Source organism: Tursiops truncatus, chromosome 11 (genome assembly GCF_011762595.2).
Source record: "Tursiops truncatus isolate mTurTru1 chromosome 11, mTurTru1.mat.Y, whole genome shotgun sequence".
Lineage (NCBI taxonomy): Eukaryota > Metazoa > Chordata > Mammalia > Artiodactyla > Delphinidae > Tursiops > Tursiops truncatus.
The window spans coordinates 15,841,969-15,863,412 of NC_047044.1; the positions used below are offsets into that span (position 1 = coordinate 15,841,969).

The 21,444-nt window shown below is 40.7% G+C and overlaps 1 protein-coding gene across 3 annotated transcripts in view; it reads right to left on the reverse strand.

Moving 5' to 3' along the window:
* The window catches only part of POLR3B (RNA polymerase III subunit B), a 115,486-nt gene that overhangs the window by 18,185 nt on the left and 75,857 nt on the right, over window positions 1-21,444 (reverse strand). For all 3 annotated transcript variants that reach the window (XM_073788239.1, XM_019918362.3, XM_033866175.2), the window contains 3 exons: window positions 19,168-19,326; window positions 17,537-17,654; window positions 15,890-16,032 (listed from right to left, as the gene is read on the reverse strand). In XM_073788239.1, the coding sequence (XP_073644340.1) occupies window positions 15,890-16,032; window positions 17,537-17,654; window positions 19,168-19,326 (420 nt within the window). The remainder of the gene's footprint in view (window positions 1-15,889; window positions 16,033-17,536; window positions 17,655-19,167; window positions 19,327-21,444) is intronic.

Sequence of the window (21,444 nt, forward strand, 5' to 3'; positions counted from 1 at the left end):
ACAATTACTGATTCATACCTTAAATGCTTACACAGCATTTCAGATTTTAAAATAAAATTTCATCCCCCGGCTCATGCTGGTGTCTCGACTCCATTGTTTATAGCACAACCTCCTGGCAGTGAATTGCAAATACACCAGTTTAACAGGACCGGGAACACTTAATGCCCTCATAGGGGCCAAATGGGAATTAGACCACAGATTACACTACTGAACTTTTAACAAATGAAAACAGACAACAAGGAAAAACTGGAACACAGAAAGTTAGAGCAGAAAGGTTCTACAGATACCCAGTCATTAAAATATTACTCCATCACCGTCAATCTTAATTTCAAGTTGTAAAGGTAAAGAATTTAGGGAGTCTCAGGAAGCCACAAAGCTCACCGCCAAGCCACACAGGAAAGGCAGATCTGGGGATCCACTGCCACAGTTCTCTGTGTCACGGCCCCTACACTGGAGGCTCTTACACCAATTTGTTATTTCTATTTCTGTGGCCTCGCAGAACACGTAAATCATTTAAAGAATACCCAGCAAAAGTCCAGTTAATCTGACAAATCACTCTTAGAAAGTATTTCTAATTGTAAACAGCAATTCACTTGTTCAAAAGTCATTTGTGGACTTTTTTTTTAAAACTAGTCTTAGTGTAACGGATCCATCTCAATCCAAATAGGAAAAAAAAAAAGGTAAGAACGTGAGAAAAAAGATAAGGAAGAAAACTAAAGCATTATATTACCATATAAAGACAGGAAAGCAAGTAACAACTGGCAAAAGACAACTGTAATAACATCTTTAATCTGAGATCTGTTTTTGGTGTGACTTTAACGTGTTGAGAACGAGCTAGCAAAGGGTTTTCTCTTTTGTTGATAGCCAGGTCTCCCCTTAGAATCAACAATCTGCTTCACTTTTTAATTTAAAAAATTTTTATTTAGCAAGTCTACCTTCTACGTAACCACTTTTGGATTAAATTTATCACTCTCAGGTTGATATATATTTTCATTCTTCCTTTTCTGAGTGAGAAAAGAGAATCATTTCCCTCGATGCCCTCAGTTAATAAGCTGCGTGACAAATGCTGTGACGGAGGCGGGGGATACGAAGAGGTTCAGAGACTTGAGTCCACTCGAGAGGTGTCCCACGCAGAGGAGCCTAACTGAATACTGACCATGAAAACACCTGGATAGTTCAGCTTACCAGGTTCTAATGCTCTAAGAGATGCAGAGCAAATCAGGCAGTATGTCCTGATGAAATAACACTAGTCAGAGTCTAAACTGCCTACTTTCTGTGAGTACCAGTTAGACCAGACTTTTCTTTTTCTGCACAGTTTAACACTCTGTCACTAAGCAAAGGTGAAATGATGCTCCGATGCTTCTCTATCAGTCCTAGTGCAAGAAGAGGGTTGGTGTTTGGTGAAGGAGTGAGCACTGTATTAATGCCCGGTATTAATGAGGTTCATAAATGGGGGCCGGGGGGACGCGATCTATAATGGGCTCATCACCCCTTGGACACTCAGACCTGTGTAGGGTGGGACATCCTGGAATTGGGTGACCTTCATTTGTCTCTGTGCTGTTCAACTGATATTGTTACCTTGGGGATAAAGCACCACTTTCTGGTGAGCCTTAGCTGTTTGGTCTTTGGAATGGGAATAATTAGCACCTATCTCATGAGGCAATTGTGTTAGAAGAACAGATGAGCTAATGTCTGAGAGGTACTTTAAGGTCCTCAGAGAAAGGCGGCATCTAAATACAAGGAATTATTATTATATAAGAAACCTAATTACTCTCAGCAGGAAGCAAACTAGCAACGCAAAGGAGACCAACTTAATGAATGGAAGGGGCAGATGCAGTTGCACTAACTGTGGCTGAAGAGACCGAAAAGCAGCTCACTCCGCTGGGTTCAGATCATTTCACACGATCAGGATGGTGTCTCCTAATAACGTCAGAGCTTCACAGGACCTGGGCTGCGGATTTCCAGGGCAGAGTAGCTTGCTGCTCATGAATATGGTGGTAAACAGGGCCGAAGAAGCAGGAGGAATGCTTTCAAGTTCGACTGTTCGTGTTAAATAAGAAATGTTTCTACTTTGAACAAACGCATCTCGATAAGCCTTTACATATTCAGAAATGTAAGTCTCTAAATCAAAACGTGAAGGCTAACACAGGTGGTTGCTCCTTTCTTCCTTTCCCCCTTTCCAGTTATTGAATTAACCTTTTATTCTCACACCACCACCTTAAATAATCCCAAGGGGGAGGGGAGGAGACAAAAACTGTTGAATCATATTAGCTTTGTTCTGTTGCTGAGTCGCTTCCAGATCTATCACATCACTTGCCATATCCCGGTTGACATAATTTTAATTCGGCTCTTCCTTACATGTTAACAGATAAATAATGCATAAGAAAACTTGATTAGCTTTCTTATTAAAACATCACTCTAAATGAGAGGAGGCGCTAGAAGACAATACAGTTTTTACACGGCTTTCCCATGAGCAGTTGAATGGTTTGATGTGATAAATTTGCATAGTCTGAAGCACACAAAGGGCTGATTAATTGAAACCCTTACAATGCTTCTGGAAGCAGCTATTGTAAAACAATAACCATAGGAACTTTACAAAATACACATGGCTGAATGTGTCAAGAGCTTAATAAAATGTGTTGAGGCTATACTATTTGGAAACAGAATTGGAGATTTTTATTCTGGGCCATAAAACACTAAACACCCTAATTTCAAAGCTTTACTTGGATATTTACTGAAAGGTCAGAGGGTTACTGGCTAGCTACCGAAGACCAAAATTTGTTCTTAAAAAAACTAAAATAAAATCTTCTCGAGGTGTCTATGTGGACAAAATAATCTTGATTTCAAACATTAAAGTAAGAGTTGCCAGAACTTCTTTTTGGAACAAAACTCTGAAGGATTGTCTGGCATCATATACCTTATCTTGGGGCTCACACTGTTAGCTCCATCGGCCCCCTTCTCCCCTCCCACTTGGAGTCTTTCATTCAAGCAGGATCAAGCAAAGTAGGGAGCCAAAGACATCCAGACTTTGAAGCCTCAGACTAGCAGAGGGGATTTTAGACAGTCTCAAGTGCTACATGAGTACAAGGTGTTATTATTATTACTTTAAATCAGAGTCTTTTCATTCTCTCAATTTTAGAGAACATAATATAGAGAATGGAAATAACAAGTGAAGGTCTGGAAAAGGCAAAGGTTTTGCCCAGCCTTGTTTAACAAACAAACTTTCCTCTTGGCTTTTCTGCCACACACAAATTAATATTTTCTTACTTCCCACAGCCTCTTCATACCTACTGTATAAAGATTCTTTAATGTGTTGGAAAGTCAGGGTAGACTTTTTTTTCTTCTAATAAACATTCAGTTAATATCTCAATAAATTAATTTAACAGGTTGCTGAATAACTTTTATTAATGCAAAATGGAGGCAAGTGACCTTATAATGAAACTTTTGTTGAACAAGAGAGGGCCAAAGACGAACCTTCCAAACAATGTTACCCATAAATGCATAATCCTTATGAACCAATACTGTGAAAAAACTGCATTTAGTAAGACTATATTTCTATTTTAAAACGAAGTTTGACTTCACTCCACTTAAACTAGCTGTCTGAGGATTTAGGGGGCGATACTGAGGAGTGTATACCGTTATCTCAGATTTGCAGTTATTAAAAAGCTTCTGTTTGCCAGGACAAACACTCTTGCTCAAATACAGTTTTTCCTCTCCTTTGGAATACTGTTTGGTATTGCTGCCGATTCTGTGATCTACAGGACCTTTGTTGGAGGTGCTAATCCTTTTTCACATGAGAGACTGAGAAATGTTCTTTCAGAGAAGTGATATATTGCCTTTTTTCCCCCTACATCAAAGGAGTCCACTTTTTCCTCCCTCATTGTGAATGGCAGCAAAAGTAAGAGGAAACCTGGAAATATAATAATTTGGTTTCCTGAGCAATGAAATGAAATTTAACTTGGGGAATTCCTTAGGCTGACAGATAATTTTTGTTAAAGCATTAAAAAATAAAACAAACAAACAAAAAACCCAACTGAGCAGGGAATCTGCTCACCCTTCTAATAAACGCACTAACCGTCATAGAAAGCAAGGCTCAAGATAAAAGTGTTTGCCTTTGACGAGTTTCCTTCATATAGAACTTATGCCAAAGTTCAAGAGGCTTACATAACTTATTTTGATTTTAATAAGAATTCTAGTTCCAAACATGACTCCAATCAGCATTCTGTGTGAATGTGTCTTCCTATCTTTAACTCTTATCTATAAAGCTGATCAAGGAAGAATGTGAAGAGAAAACACGAAGAACATTCCAGACCCATCTCTGCTCTCTTTTCCCCTGTGGAGCATCATTATGCATCTATTATGTAAGTCATGGCTTCACTCTGAAGTACCTAGAAGTCTAGAACACTTGGGAAAGGAGATCAAGACTTTGGGGTTCTAATATTTTCCCACCACCACCCGAATTTGAAACAAAACTAAACTTTCCTTCCTTGGTAAACAAACATACAACAATTTCATAACTTTGGTGTACAGGTTATTACTAAATCATCTCACCTTTTCCAATATTTTGCATACTACTAAAGGATGAGCTGTTCTCGAGACTCTTGACCAAAGGCCAGCTCCTTTGAGGGGGAGCTGATTCACTGTGCATTTACTGATGAGATGCGCAACGGACCTCACAAAGACCCAAAGGACAAATGTACTTCATTAAAATTCTTCGAATTTCTCATTGGAAAACTATGTTGGAATTCCCTTATCTAAAAAGTGTGCTGTGAATGAATATTACCTGCTTTTCAGGCTGGAGGAGTCTTCATGTTAATTGTGACACCCTCTTCCTTACGGAATAGTTTCTCCTTCCTCCACGCTTGGCTCTCTCTGCTTGGTCCTCCTCCATTACTCAGGTCACAGAAAATGCTGCTGATTACTGGGTCTGTCACATTTTTAACAGCTACTGATCAAACACTTTCACTTCTCCAGTGGGGCTTCTCTGTCTGATCGATTACATTCAAGCTTTGCTTAGTACACAGCACTGATGCTGATTCCCAACTGCTTAGTACTGACTCTCCTGCCCCAGATCACCCACTTACTGTGGCCTCTTCAATCTTCTCGCTGAGCTTTTATAACATAGAACACATAGCTACTGCTGTTTAGCTTCCTCTTCACATTTATTTCATTTAGCTACTAATTATCCTACCACCTTTGAAGTGAACAGGCTTGAGCAGGAGAGACGCTCATGTTCCGTGAAACTAAATTTTCAAGTCTCCTTTAATTGTTAGAGAGGATATTTTGAGAGGCATTAGGTACAGAAATGCCATCTACGTAGTATGCATATACAAAAAGAATTCCTAATAACAGCTTTGTCAAAGTAAACTTTTAACAAAAGACAAAAATCAGAACATCTGCAGGGCCACATCGCTTTCTGAACACTGAGAATAACAAATTCAATGCTCTAAGTGGAAGGGGCAAAAAGAGATGGGCATAAAGATGACCTACATCAGAACAATCTTTATATTTTCTCATAGAGAACACACGTGTGTCAGCTTGCAGATGTTACCTATATATATAATTTCCAAACAATTCTATATTTCAAGAGTAAAAACTAAGTTCAACTAACTACTGCACTTATGCTGGTGTATATCTAGACCAAAACTGAAAGAAATCACTGTAGGAGTCACGGTGAGACACATGAAATTTTCATCAGCTCATTTCATGACAATCACAATAGCATAACCGACATTGTGGACTGTTCTCCGTCTCATTCACATTTTTACTTGCTGGCATCCAACTCTTTCAGGCCTCATCCAGCTCATCTTTGGGTCCCACGCTTAGGGCTGGGTTGCTGCACGGCTCCATATAGACGCCGCCAGCTGTGCCTGCTGCATGTGAATGTTCCAAATCAGCTCCCCGCCAGCACTGTCCAAGCCACTCCCCTCAAGTACCCCTCCTCTTCTGGCTCTAAGTATCACATCTAGCCAGATGAATCAGGAGAATGGGAAAAGTGGAGAACTCAAAAATTTACTTCCTCTTATTTATGCTCAAATTCTTGATAGATATGGGATTTTAACCAAAGCTACCAAGCCTGACCAGAGGGCCAATTAAAGAAGGGAGTGGGGACAGTGTTTTACAATGAGGTGATTTTAGAAAGGCAGGAATACCTGGAAACACAGCTCTGTGTTAGGAGTACATCTTAATATGGGGGTTTGGCAGACATTTCTAAAACAAGGTATGTGAGGATACTGCTTCCCCTGGAGTGGTGGCAGGAGTGCTATGTGAAGCTGCTTATCCAGGAAGAAAGGGAATTTTGTGTCTCATTAAGGAAATACTAGAATTAATATTTAAATTACTAATATTAAATATAATATTAAGAAATGTTAGAATTCTGTCCCAAGGAAAGATTGTGTCTTTCCCAAGGGGAAATCTCAGGAAATATGGCAACCTTGGGGGCAGAGTGGTAATGGGATATCAAAAGAGAAAAGAAACACCTCAACTGGAATTAACAGAATGGGCAATGCACTTGGAATCAAAAATCTGGATTTGAATCCTGACTCTGCCAACACTAAGCTGTAGTAGGCAAGCAAGCTACTCACAACTCTCAATCTCCTATTCTGTATAGTAGAAATAACAACATCAACTAGAATTGTAAAGGTTAAAGGATGGAATATAGATGAAAATGCTTATAAACTATTAATACACAAAAGGTAAATACTATAAATGCAGGTGACTCCCAAATTTTATCTCTAGTCCTAACCTCTCCCTGGAGCTCCCGACTCTATACCCAAATGCCTACTCAACCTCTTCACTTGGAGTCTAATGGGCATCTCGAACCTGAGGGCCAAAATCTCAACCCCTGCCCTTGCCTAACTCCAAAAAAACCATTCCTTCTCCAGTCCTCCCCTTCTTGGTAAATAGCCCTGCCAGTTGCTCAGGCCACAGAACTCACCCTCAGTTCCTGTCTTTTCCTCCTCCAACATCTCTGCCATCAGCAAGTCCTGTTGGCTCTAATTCCAGAACATATCCAGAATCCATCACTTCTCTCCAATTTTCCACTGCTACTGCCCTTGTCCAAGCCACCGTCCTCTCCTCCCTGGACCACTGCCACAGTCTCCCTGCTTCCCTCTCTCTTCCCCTCCAGTCTGCTCTCCATATGGAATCCAGGGTGATTTCTTAAAATAGTAATTAGATCTTGTCCTCCTTTGCTTACACTCACCATCCAACAGGCCTATTGGTTCCCAACATATTTAGTATGAAGTCCAAACTCCTTTCCTTCAGCCACAAGGCCCTGTAGTATGTGCCTAATCCTTTTTCTCTCACTATCTCAAACCATGTTCCTCCTCAGGCACATGCCTGGCCAGACTGGCCTTATGTCTGTTCCCTGACTATGCCAAGCTCACTGATACCTCGGGGCTGTTGAACTTCACTCTCCCAGACCCTTGCTTCTCTGGCTCCTTTTCATCCTCCAGGTCTCAGCTCAAATGTCGCTTTGTGCAAGAGGCCATCCCTGACCATCAATCCACAGTACACCCCCTCTCCCCGCAAACCAGTCACTCTTTCACATCAGCCTTCATCTGCAGCACTTATCACTATCTTAAATTACTGTGTTTGTGTTTTTATTTACTTCTTTTCCATCTGTTTCCTTCCCTAAGAAAACATAAACCCCAGGAAAGCAGAGACCCTGTCAGTATTTACCACTGTATTCCCAGTATCTAGAACAGTGCCTGGTACATAGTGAAAGCTCCAGAAATGGATCAATTAATTAATAATATAAGCACTTGAGATGATCCTCCATCATCTCAAGTTCAACAAGACACAGAGTTGCTTTGTGATCGGTGCCCTCATTTCCAGGCTTAAAACCAGTCACTATGGCCTCCTTCCTCTCCTTGGCTCTCTTTATTCCGGTCGGTCAACACGTTGCACTGATTTGCTCTTTACTGTTGCTCCCCATTTTTTCTTTCAAAGGAAAAAAAATCTTCATCACAGCCTTCCAAGTCCAGACCCCACCCAGCCTGCCTTCCTTTCCTGCCCAGCCTGCAAGAGAAGACAGGGGACAGACCTACCAGCAGTTACCTTTACTGACTGCTGGCGGTGCTCCAGGCGCTGTGCTCCCTGCTTTACACACATCATTTTGTTTAATCCCAGTAACAACTCCTAGGAAACCGTCTCCATTTCAAAGGGATAAAATTGCTCACTTAGCGCTCAGGACCTCTACCTCTTTGCTGTACTTTTTCTCAACCTGAAGGCTTTCTTTGAACGCTGAACAGAGGTGGCCATGAAGAAAAGGAGAAATGTGCCCATTCAGTAAGCCCACAAGGCAGGGCAGGGCTAACGCGTATACATTACAGGAAAGCGCACTCAGGCTCAATATAACCATCGGAACGGTGCCACCACAGAACGGCTGCCTCAGAAAGCAGCAAGGGCCCCCCTCCACAGCTCATGTGCGAAGTGGAAAACCATCTGCCAAAACTAATCTAAAAGAAATTCTTTTACTGGGGAAGATGGATTTGGACTAGACTTCTAAAAGGTCTTTTTAAACTCTGAGATTTTGTCCCTATCTACAATAAGCTCTCAACTTCTCTCTCATGAATGGTCTTCACCATATAGTTTACTATTTAACTATATGTAATCCTTTGTATTCATCTTTTTGCCAACTCCTTAGGGGCATTAGCCAAGGGTTGAGTTTCCTTTCTACCTCCTAGAGAGCCCAACGCGGTTTTGAGCCCATGGCAGTGACTTAAATATGACCAAATAGATTTCTTTGGGCTGTCAAGGCAGATTCCCACTGAAGCCCAGGGTGCACATATGGGTGGCATATGCATTTAGCTATTTTGGTTGGAAAAGCTTCAGTGGGCTTGTGTGGCCAGTTGGCCAGTTGGACTGGGGAGCTATGAATCTAGGGTGATGAAAGCCCTAGTACCAGTCTGGATAAAGATGAGACATTCCATTTCTGATATTTACTAGGAAGAATAAGTTATACTAATTTGGGGAGGGAAGATTTTGTCTTGTTATACCTGTACATTTAAGATATTTAATTATTCCACAGACACATTGAGTGAATACCATATAATATGCAGAGTGCTGTGATGGGGGCTTGGGGGGGTTAAATAAATTAGTAGGGCATGTTTCCTATCCTCGATAAATGTAAAATATACTTAAAGTTAGCAAACAAGGTATTCTGATATTTAACAACAACATATACAAATATTTTAAAACCATTGCTATTTTTGAATCTTTACAATTTATATATAAATGAAAAGAACTTGAAAAAATAGGCTTCTGCTACTGTCATGCCTCTGACTTCAGATGGGTGACATTCAAGGAAAGGATCAAAATGGTAGACCTTAGTTACAATAATAATCCAGGGAAAAGATAAGCTATTCTCAGATAATTAAGAGTTGACAAAATGTGGTTAATACTCTTCTGATAATTGTTAGCATTTATGTCATAATTCTGAGTGTGTGAACTTTAAACATTTTTAACTTAGTTTTAAATCTTAGAAATGATTAGAACAACCAAAAAAAAAAAAAAAACCCAAAACAAGGTACCTTGGAGGCAAGGCTCTGGTCAGCAGACAAAAGGTTGGTGCTCTAAAAACCCTCCTCACCTTTTATTAAAATAATTTTAACTTCAGTTCTATAAACTGCAGAGAAAACAACCAGGCACACTAAGCATTCTTGTGTTGAAAATTCTCGAATAATGGACATATGGATTTCCAGTAAACAGGGCAGAGGAAACACATGTTTATCTCTACTCCTTCTCAAACTCCTTATCAAAAGTCCTTCTCCAAACAGGAGAGTTGACAAAATTAAGGTAGAAACCTATAAGGAAAAAGAATGGACAAGAGAGAATTTTGAAAGCTGACGAATAGAGGAAAGAACAGTAAGGGACTTGAAAGAAGGAGAAAAATAAACCTAAGTACCTGCAGCAGAGGCACGAGGAAGTGAGCTGACTCAGCCCTCACTGCCACTCCCGGGAAGGCTCAGGAAATAGCACAAAGTGCTGGCAAAAGGGGGATGAGGTGTGGGGCTGAGGGCAGCGGGACCGACTCAAAGGCCCCCATCCATCAGCAGTTCCAGTGGGCTCCGCGTTAAAAATGTGTCTGGACTGATCCCTTCTCACCACTTCCCCCGCCACCAGGCTTTTCCCACTCACCACCTGGGCTCTTAAAACAGCCTTTTAACTGCTATCACTGCTCCTTCACTCGCCCTATCATATTTCTCATCTGCTCAGGCCCCTCCAGGGGCGTCCCTCTCCCTCAGAGTAAAAGCCGAAGTTCACAGAGTGACCATCGAGGCTTCACCTCTGACTCCCTCCGCTCCAGCCACACTGGCCTCGTGGCCAGGCCTCGAGCACTCCAGGCTGGCTGCAGCCTCAGACCTTCCTTTTCCCTCCACTGCTCGTCCACCTGAGAGGGTCTGCTCCCTTACTGCTCTCAGGGCTTTCCTCAAAGTCATCTTTTCAATGAGGTGCTGCTCCTCGACCACTTTACCTCAAACTTCAGGACTAACCACTCCTGCCCCACATGCTTCCTATTCTGCTCCCCTATCTTTTTTTTTTTTTTTTTTTGTCTTCTCAGCACTTAACATTATCTCTCTTGCCCACAAGAATGTAGGCCCCACAAGGGCTGGGATTTTGTCTGTTTTGTTTACTGCTTATCACCAGGGCCTAGAATAGTACCAGACACTTAGGAGATACTTAATAAACATCTGTAGAAATATATGTCTGTATAAGAAATCATCAGAACCCGAGTTTCTATTCTCCACCCCATACAGCCAAGAAACTACCCTTCTACCCCAAAACTTACCCGAGAAACTGAACCACAATGACCCATGATCCACAGGTAGCAATTACAGTGGAGGGTGGGGTGAGGGGCTGGCCTGATACAGAGGAATAAAGTGAAAGTCTGTGCACTGAACCAGGGGCTGCAGCCCCCTGCCCCTATCTGGCTTCCAGAAGGTCAGCTGATAGCCTTAAGCACTGCACCCACCCTCATTCCCAGCTGCAACCTTCAGGCAGTAGCTAGAAAGATCCTACTATGTAGAAACTGAATGGTTCGCTGCCTGATCAACCTACAATGACAGCCACCAGTCAACAAGTTCTGTCCCTGGGACACAGAGCTTTCAAAGTTCAAGGAGGCAGCAGACATTAAAGGAAAGCTTCCAACCACAACAACCAGACCCTAAAACACATAGGAGGGAAAAAAATCTCTCTAGAAACGGAGACAAAATTAGAAACAGAAGAAAAACAAAAAACAAAACAACCAAAAAAGTAAAGCTAAAAGAAAACTAAAAATATATACATATATACCTGTTGTTGTAAAAAGGAGGAGTACAAATTAAATTTAAAATTGTAATTAGAAATTAAAAATATAATAGGTAGGTTAAAAAAAATCTGGAAAATAAAATCGATCAAATCGCCTAGAAAGAAAAATAAGAGAAAAGAATGGAGAGTGGGGGGAGAAAAGGTAAGAAAACTAGAGCATCAATCTGGAAGATCCAATATCTAACTAATAGGAAACCCAGAAAGGACACAGAGAAAATGATGAAGAAGAAATTACCAACAAGAAATATAAGAAAATGTCCAAGAATTGAAGGAACTTGAACTTCCAGAATAAGAGGGTGCCTGATTTCCAAGGGCAAGGAATGAAAAAAGGGTCTATGGAATTTCAGAATTCAAGACAAGAAGAAGATAGTAAAAGCTTCCAGAGAGCAGGGTGGGGTGAGGAAAGAGAGAAGGATGGAAGGAGGAAAACAGAGAGAAACAGAGCATACACACAACGATCAGGAAGAATGACATTACAATTCAGATAAGTAGCATGGAATCCAGACGATAATGTAGCAATGCGATCAAAATCCTTAGGGAGAAGAATTTTAAAATCTAGAATTCTATATTCAACCAAAGTATACATCAGGTATGATGACAGAACATGTTCAGACATACATGAGCTCAAAAAATTTACTTTCCATGCACACTTTCTCGGCAACGTAACGGACGGACTACCCCACTATGGGGGTGGGGGTGGGCTGGAGAGAAAAGTGACATGGGAAGAGCCAAGAAACAGGGGCTCAAATGGGAATTTCATAAATGACTACCATTCGGCAGACTTAGAGTGCGTTGTGGACTGTGTGCCCGAAAATTCATATGTTGGAGTCCTAACTCCTGGAGTACCTCAGAACGTGACCCTATTGGGAGACAGGGTCTTTAAAGAGGCAATCAGGTTAAAATGAGGTCATTAGGGTGGGCCCTAATCCAGGATGACTAATGTCCTTATAAAAAGGGGAAATGTGGATACAGACATGTACAGAGGGAAGATGATGTGAAGACACAGAAGAAGACAGCCATCCATCTACAAGCCAAGGAGAGAGCCCTTAAAAGAAAGCAACCCTGATGACACCTTGATCTTACATTTCTGGCCTCCAGAACTGAGAGACAATAAATTTCTATTGTGTAAGCCACCCAGTCTGTGGCATTTTATTTTGGCAGTCCTAGCAAACTAACACAGAGTGCTTCCCAACCTTTCTGGAAAACATTTTAGGGCACACAAGATGAGCTGCTCAGGGCCTTGGCTGCCCCAGGCTCTGCTCTGCATTCCTGAGGGTTACAAGGATTAATCTCTCAGTCCACCTATTACGATTCTTAAAACGTTGGCTGGGAAGGTCTGGCTCAAAGTATATAACCGCCACAGTTTGGAGGAGGAAGAGTCAGAGTGCTATGAAAGAAATCATCTGGGGAAAAAATGATCCTAACAGACTACTGATCACGTGGAAGATTGTGCTGAGAGGCTGTTGACGGTATAGAAGAATGGTAAGGAGAATAAAGAAAATAAAGCAAAAATTTTAAATGAGATAATTATTAACTTCTGAAAAAATAAAGTTACATAGCAAAGGAAATATACTCAACAATTACTTGGTTTGGGAATGAACAATATTTATGTAGTCAAACTATACAATCTAAATAATTAAGTAACTCAAAATTATGATAAATCTATGAGGGAATGGAGCTTGGGAGCAGGAAAGAGAGGTAGCAAAGTGCTCGGTCCTCCTACCTGTCACAATGGGAGATCAGCAGGTGACATCTAAAATGGATGAATCAATATAGGGCTGCTTAAGAATATTATTTAGAAATACAAAGATGAAGATGAGACGAAATTGCTTCTAGGAAGCAGAATTGGAAGAAAGGCAAGGACTTATGTTTTTTAGTACAAGCCGTCCTTTTTTGTACTATTTGACTTTTTTAAGCCATGTGCATTTATTATTTAATAAAAAAATTATACTTAAAGGAAATAAAAATTATGTTCAGTTAAGCGTCCTATGTTATTCCTCCCATTACTCTGTTAAAGTTTACATTACCTATTTTTTTGTTTGCTTTTTTTTCCCCCCAATCTTTTCAATAAATCTAATGAAGCTGTAAGAGAAGGGAATATCAAAGGAATCTAGGCTAATCAGAAGGTTTTACCCTTGGATTAAAAGCCATCTGGAAAAGGAAAACTAGCAAGATAAACTCCTCACTACAAGTGAAAGGTCATCGAGACCCAGGAGGACTTTTTTCAGTTTCATATAGTGATGTACTAGTCAAAGCCCCCTAAGAGTGAACAGACCTTTAAAATCTGCTATGTTTCAGATCACTGCAAGTTGGAAACCACTTCTGTCAATGAACATTATCCATAATTGTTTGCAAAAATGCAACAGCACAAAGACTTGTTGACATTTTACCTAGCGGTCTGCATTCACAGGAACTTACTAATCAAGTGTGGTTTTCATTTTCAAAAGTAGCACGTTGATTATACTGTAACATATATACACTTATATATAATATACAGATTAAAACCTGGGTAAAATCAATCCAACAAGAGTGGGGAATCTGTTCCTTTTCACTTTCCCCCTACCTTCAATTCATTCATACATTCAACCATTAGCAACTACCTACTAAGTATCTACTATGTGAAAGGCTCTTATGAGAATATAAAGACACGGTCCCTGTCCTCAAGAAGTTTAGTGGAGAGAGAACACAGTGGATAATCACTGAAATGTACTCCAGCCTTCAACTCTTTACACAATACTCTGATGGAGTAATGCACAAGGATTTGGGCTTCAAGTTTGCAAACTGATTCAGCGTGGAGATGTCCTCTTATGGTGTGCATTCTTGTAAAGCCCCCAGTGCCAACATTTTACAAGGGAAGCATCAAGCTTTGCTCTTGTCTAGGTAATAGGTCAAGTAAAATAGAGGCTGTTAACAAGGCCACGGCTACCCCAGAAAGACTCAGGAGTGTACCTCAGAAATTGTCAAGACCAAGAGAGAAGGAGAAACAGTCTCAATACAGAGAATTTGACTTTCACTAGTAAGCAGTGGAAAATACGAGAACCTCAAGATATGTTTAAAAACACTCAAAAGTTAAGAATTAGCATCTTAGGAAACTGTATGAAGTAGAGGTGTCAAATTCACATTTATAGATGGAACCAATTCTTTCTTATAAAATATTGATAGGCTGAAATAATCTTGTGTTTGTTAACTGAACTAACAAATGCTTCTGATGAAATAGTATCTTAGTCTGAAACAGTTTCATTGATGGAATGACAACTAAGGCTAGATTCATCTGACCAAACAAATTGTAAAATTTGATATACTTGCTTGGCAAATAAACAGTCAAAATCATCAAGAATACAATGCATAATTATCCTCAAACCAATCAATTAAAAACAGGAAGACACCATACCAGCAATTTATAAGCAAAGGTGAGGTTCAAAGTTGAAGAGTGAATGAATAACAGCCAGTATTAATGATCATTGCTCTCACTTCTTGAGCACTTACTATGTGTCAGGCACAATCCTAACTGCTTAACAGTCAGGATAGCATAGTAGTTAGTTAAGAGCATGGACTCTGAAGCCAGGCTGCTAGGGTTTAGAAACGAGTTCTGCCACCAGCTGGGGACCTTGGGCAAGCAGCTAACCTTTCTGTGCCTCTGCTTCCTCATCTATAGAATGCAGATCATAACAGCACCTACGTCCTGGGATTGTAAAAAACAAATGAGTTAGGAAATATAATGTGCTGAAGACACTGCCACACACAACAGTGTTAGCTGCTGTTGCTGTTCTTAAAACTAGTAAGTGGCAAACAGAGAAAAAATTCAAACCCAGGACAAACTTAAATACTAGGTATATATTGACTAAAAAAGACCTTACTGATAATGAGTTAATCAACAGTGACACAGTACACACATTTCTTGAAGATAAAAAAACAAAACAAAACAAAACCAAAAATGAATGAAAACCCAGCATTAACCACCAACGGGAAGAGTGAGGCTCGCCAGTGGGATGAGCTGGAGAAGCAGCGTGTAGGAGAAGGACCACTATGCAGTGGACACGCACTGCACTGGAGGTGGGAGATCAGGGTCCTAACACCAGCTCAGTGACCAGCTGCGCAGCCTTGACTGGCTGCTTACCAAGCGGAGTGTGAACTTCCTCATCTGTTAACTAAAGGGGCAGATGAAGGTATCTTGTGGTGCTGACATCCTATGATACCATGCCCCAACAGAACATACAGTATTTTAAATATATACCTTTCATAAAAAATAGGTATTACTATTTATTTCTGAACAGCCACTCGTACTTTAGTAGGTACATCATCTAGAATGTATTTATAATTATAATTTTGGCCCAAGCAGTTGTAGAATGAAATAAATAGCATAGAGAAGCAGAACTATGGTATATTTTTAAATGCCATTAAAATATAAACAGGTTAATCTGAGAAATAAAACGAGAATACTTCTGATAACACAGTAATAATTTTTCACACATACTAAATTTTTCTAATGAGCAGTTATAAAGTAGTTCTTATATAAAGTGGTTAATAAATACTTTACTATAGTTATATAAAAAAATTGAGAAATGAAACAACTTACCTTTTTGCCCATGACGACTGCTGAATTTGTCTCCAATTTCTGGACGCCTTGTCTGTCTCAGCAGCATTTTGATCAGAAAAGCATCTTCAGCATTCGAAGATATCATCACTTTTTCAATATATGAATCCGTTGCCCCTTTGTAGCTAATATTAAGAGGAAGTCACTAAAGCAGAGTTTTCAAACTGCCCTTTGTGAACCTATCACCCTGGCCATATTTTATGTAATACCTATCACAGAATATTTTGACATTCCCATTTTGGGCTCTGAAAAAATGACTTTCATTTTTCAATAACAAATTCAAATGTGACAATTTCCCTGGTACAGTCCTAGTTTAAAATGGCTAACATTTATTATGAGGCAGGCATAATGCAGTTTAATCTTCACCACACATACTATTCACATGTTGTTATTCCTTTACAGGAAATAAGGAATAAGGAAAACTTATAGGAAAACTGATGCTAAGAGAGGTTAATAAGCACTTGTCCAGGACACATGCCTCATACAAAGCAGACCTGGGATTTGAGCTGGAACCTGTTACTCAACTCCAAATTATTAACCACTTTTTAAATATTACTTTTATCTACTCAGCTCTCCCATCGTGAATTTTTTCACACACTTCACCTCTTATCTGTTTTTCATACCATTATTCAGAGTCTACTCTGTGTCAGATCCTTGTAGGCTCTGGACATACAAAGATTAAGTAGACATGGTTCTTGCCCCAAAGAAACACACAACCAATAAAGGAGGAGAGAAAGGTAAGTGCAAGAAGGTTATCAGTGGTATGGGGAAGAGGAAAGGCCCAAGGGAGATGACAGTCAGTCCTACCAGGGGCTGGGGATGACAGTGGTAGCAGGGAGGGGCAGGCTATCAAGGACTGCTTCCCAGAGGAGGGGACCCTAGAGCTGAGTCCTGACCAGAGGGAATGAAATTCCAGGCAGAGGGAGCAGCATGAGTAAATGCACTGAAGTCAGATGGAACATTTGGAGAATAAGAGACAATTTACTAGAAATATGGGGGCCAATGTGCAAAAGGGTAGGGCTAGAGACGTATGCCAAGGGTCACGGACAGTCGTGTATGTATTACTATTTCATCTGGCCTTTATCCTACAGGCAACACTGTCACTGAGAGTTTTACTCAATCTACTCAAGTTTTATTCTAGTTGCTCAATAGAGTAACATGAAGAGATGAGTAATTTAGGGGAAAAAATTACTCTGGCAGTAACAGAGAGAGCCTGAGAGATGTGGGGAGGTACAAGACTGGAGGCGGCTAAGTGGTCACCAATAACTACGAGTCCGGCAGGAGAGGAGGGCCAAATTCAGACAGCTACAGCTGTCATCGGTGGATGAGAGAACTGCTAAGGAGAGAGAACTTACAGGATTTACCAAATTAAGGTTTGTAATGGAAAGGAGTCAGGATGGCAGTGCCACTCACCAAGGGAGGGACCCAGAAGGAGCATGTCTGAGGCTGGGGTAGGCGAGGGGAGAAAGATGGTTTGGATCTGGGTTTGGGGCCCCTGCTGTCCAGGTGCTGGTTTGGAGCTGAAACTGGGCAGATGTCTATCTGGGAGTCACCAGCCAAAAGGAGCTAACTTCCAATTTCCTCTATTCCTTCTTTTTAAAAACCTTTCAATGTATTTCCAATACATACGTGATGGGCACATCTTTGTACTGCGGCTGCTGGGGCACATTACTTCCTTCCAAGGGAATCTGAGTCACTGTGGGCATGGACTTATTTACAAGCACTTGCTTGTTTTCTACTTTCTCACCTAAGAAAGAGAGAAGGGTTGTTAGACAAATCACTATCATCTGTATGGAACGCGAAGATTATTGGTGCATAAAATCATGTGATTAGACTTGGTGCATGAAATCCAGACATGGAAGAACGAAGAGTCCACACAGTGGGAACTAGAGTTCAACAGGGCTTGTCTGTAATTTTGCAAGCCCATTTGAAAAACCCATAGATTAAGATCACACTGTGTATAAAATTAAGAAACTCATTTAGGAGACCATATTAATGCGAGAAAATTCATGTCAATAGGTAGCAATTTAAAATATCTCATTGAGTGTTAGAACAGGTTTGGGCCACTTACTAGTTATTTCAACCAGTAATAAGTCACCACCAACCTAACCTGGACAATGAGAAAATACAAATATTTCTTTGATTTTCCCGCTATTCTCACCTTTGCTTGGTACCTGTTCATGGTAAGCTCAAAGACCAACTACTACACTACTGTCACTGCGCTTATTTTCCCTGCCACAGCACCCAGGTTTAAGAGTACAAAGGCAGCAAGAGGGAGGGGAAGCCATGTACCACGTGGCTCGGGGCACCACGGCGGATGCAGCATCACCGCCCAGCACTCACCCCCTGGGCAGCATCCGTGGGCAGGGCTGTGTGGACTTCCTCTCCTAGCCACCTTTCCAACCCAGCCCCCCTTCTCGCCACCTCCCCGCGGCTCCTGTCGCCTAGCAGCCTCAAGAGCTCTCATTTGGCCCCCTCTATCTTTGGCCCCCTTCTACTTTCTTCTCCACACTGCGCCCTGCCCCTCCCCCCCATCCCCATAGGCACACTGGCCTTCCTCTGGGTCCTTTAGTGAGCGAGCTGCAGGATACCTGCACAAGCCCTTCCCACGCCTAGACATCCCCCACTTCTGCTTCACGGGTTAACTCTACTTATCCTGCAGCTGCTGGTCATCTCCCCGGGGAAGGCTACCTCGACCTTCCTGACTAGGTCAAATACTCTTGCCATAAAATTGCCCCATAGCTCCTTATATGATTCCTTAACCTGGTTGCAATTTGACCTATGTTTGTGTGCGATCCTTTGATCAACGTTAGTCTCCCACACTAGCCTACAAGACTCATCGGGGCAGGGGCTGTGGGTTGTATCAACAAAATTCATCACAGGTTTATAAGTACAACAGAGTCACAATTTTTAGTGGACGAGGATTCTGAAGTCAGTTTGTAAGCTAAATGCACAAATGATGAAATACTGCTGTAGATGCAGGGACACGACCTTATTCTAAATATTTCCTTAAAGTGGCTTTATTCAAAATAATAAGTAGAAAAGTATAACTAGAATAGATTGCTGTTATGTAAAAACGTATGCACAGAAAAACAGACTGGAAGGAAATTCATCAAAAGTGACCACACTGGTTGAGTTAGGAGAGGGTTTTACAGGTTGCTATTTTTTTCTGCCCTGTATACCAAACATTTAGAAATACTGTTGAATAACTTTCATAATTTAAAAATGTATACATGAAAAAAATTTTTTAAGGCTTTTACCTGGAGAACAAATACCATCTGCATCTAAAATTTCATGTCGCCAGATGGGTTTCCTTGTAGCAGCATCCAACATCGGCCCCATCACTTTATCAAAAGTCTGATTGGTATATCGTTTCAAAGTACATTTAGCATTTTTATATACAAGGCAACGCCCAAAGCCTAAAATGAAACCAAAATGGGTTCAGAACCACAAGTAATATGAAACTATGAGAGGTCAAGATTTGTGTTATTCAACAACCCACCACACTCTACCTCCCTTCCCCGCCAAAAAAACACCCCCAAACTGCTCTACATTTAGATAATCTGAGACTGGCCAAACCATATAACAATCTGATAACTTGAAGAACTGGCTCAGGATCTCTACTAACCATATTAACACTAGAATCTCTACAACCATTTTCCAGCATGGAATATACCTTGTCAGGTTGGAGGAAAGTGAGAGAAACCTAAGAATGTCACTGGGATTCTTTGAGAGCACAGAGCCATAGCACATGAAAACTGGAAAGGGCCTTAGAGATCACCTGGCTTAACCCCTGTATCCTACAGGTGCTACGAGTGAGTAGCAGAGAAATTAAGTGGCCAAGGTCACCCAGCAAGGTGGTGGCTGAGTTGAGACAGACCGAGTTCACTGATCAGCCAGCATTCTTCTCATACATCATTTTGGTGCATAACTTCTGCTAACCTTCTCTGGAAGGTTTTCCTTTTGCTGATTTCGGCATTTAGAGGAAGTCCCAAACAAGCAAACAAAAACATTTAATTTTTCTCCAGAGAGGAGAGAGAATAAAAAGGACCGATCAAATAATTTTTATGGGAGAGACAGTTCACCGCTGCCCTGAAGATTAGAGTTTACTTTGATTACATTTTTAGACCACATTTATCTAGTGGATGAGGGGAAAGTTCTAGGACCAATTAACAATCTAAACATTAAGAAAAGTAAGCAAAATGAACAGAAGAAAACCTTTAGATGGAGCAAAAAACTCAACCACTGAATCCCATAAAAAGATTCGTCAGTTGTTCAAAAGAGCTGTCAATCCTGCACTAAATAACATTTCCTAACATGCTATGGCTGTATTTCTTTTTTCCCCTTTGGCCAAGCAGTTATTTTAAACTGGATTCTCCCTCTAGTCTCCTGAGGATATATTGAGCCATGTCAGAGTTCACTTAAACAGGAAAAAGTCTCCAGATTAAATGCCAGCTATTACTGAAGAAATAAATGCATGGCTGTAAAATCCTCTGCTTATGATTCTCCACCAAAAGCAGAACTCTTTCAAGAAATCTAAGAATGTGAGTCAGAAAATCAATCAGGGAAGAGTGGATTTCTAAATAAAATCTCAGTGCTCTAATGTAATTTTTTAAATATGAAGGTGACCATGCGATGTAACAACACACTTCTACAACTGGATAGTAGATGAAGATATTTGTGTGTCTTCGAGAAAGGTCTTCGTCATTATGGCTCCTGGTAAATTGTGTATGGCCATAATAAACTCGGCTCAGAGAGCCAGCTGCTTTGGAAACATTACATGATCTTGAAATTTTGTACAATGGCCATTAAGTACAACGTGCTGGAGTGCTGTGTGAATATGAACTGCATGAAATCAGAAGCGTTTTCTTCTAAGTGTAAATGGACATTTTATTTACAGGTGGGAGCTTAAAAGCAAGAGGACAGTAAACTCAGATCATTAAATTGTGTTGTGGAGTTTCTGACAGATATCACAAAGTCTTCAGATTTCCACATAAATGTAACCAGTTAATCAGAAAGGAAAACACCTAGTTTTAAAGCATGGCTGTTGTCATTTGGAGGAAAAAAAGAGGCATAAATTAAGTGCAGCCAACATTAATGCCAAAGACACATGTCTAGGAGTACTATTATGGCTGCCTAGCAACTAGGAAGAGTGAAGGGGAAGGCAGAGTGGGTACGCAGGGAGGAAGGAGAGAAACAGATGATGAAGACAGAAGTCAGACCGAGGATCAGGTGATGGCTAACAAACCACCGAGTGGGGACCTGCAAAAGTAAACTGTCAAAACCGGGGAAGAAAAACGTAAAAACAATGAGCCAGGGTTTGTGTATGTGTACTTTTATCATTTTGCTAACAAAAAGGTACAGCATTATAGGGTTGAGATATACAATTAAAAAAATAGCCTTTTACATACAAATATTGCTACTGGCCTCTCAAACAGGTTTGTTGTTGAATATATAACTATTTTCAAAAAACGTATTTCACTTATTGTAATTCCTGCTAGGAAATAAACAAGTTCTTACACATTTTCTGTTGAATT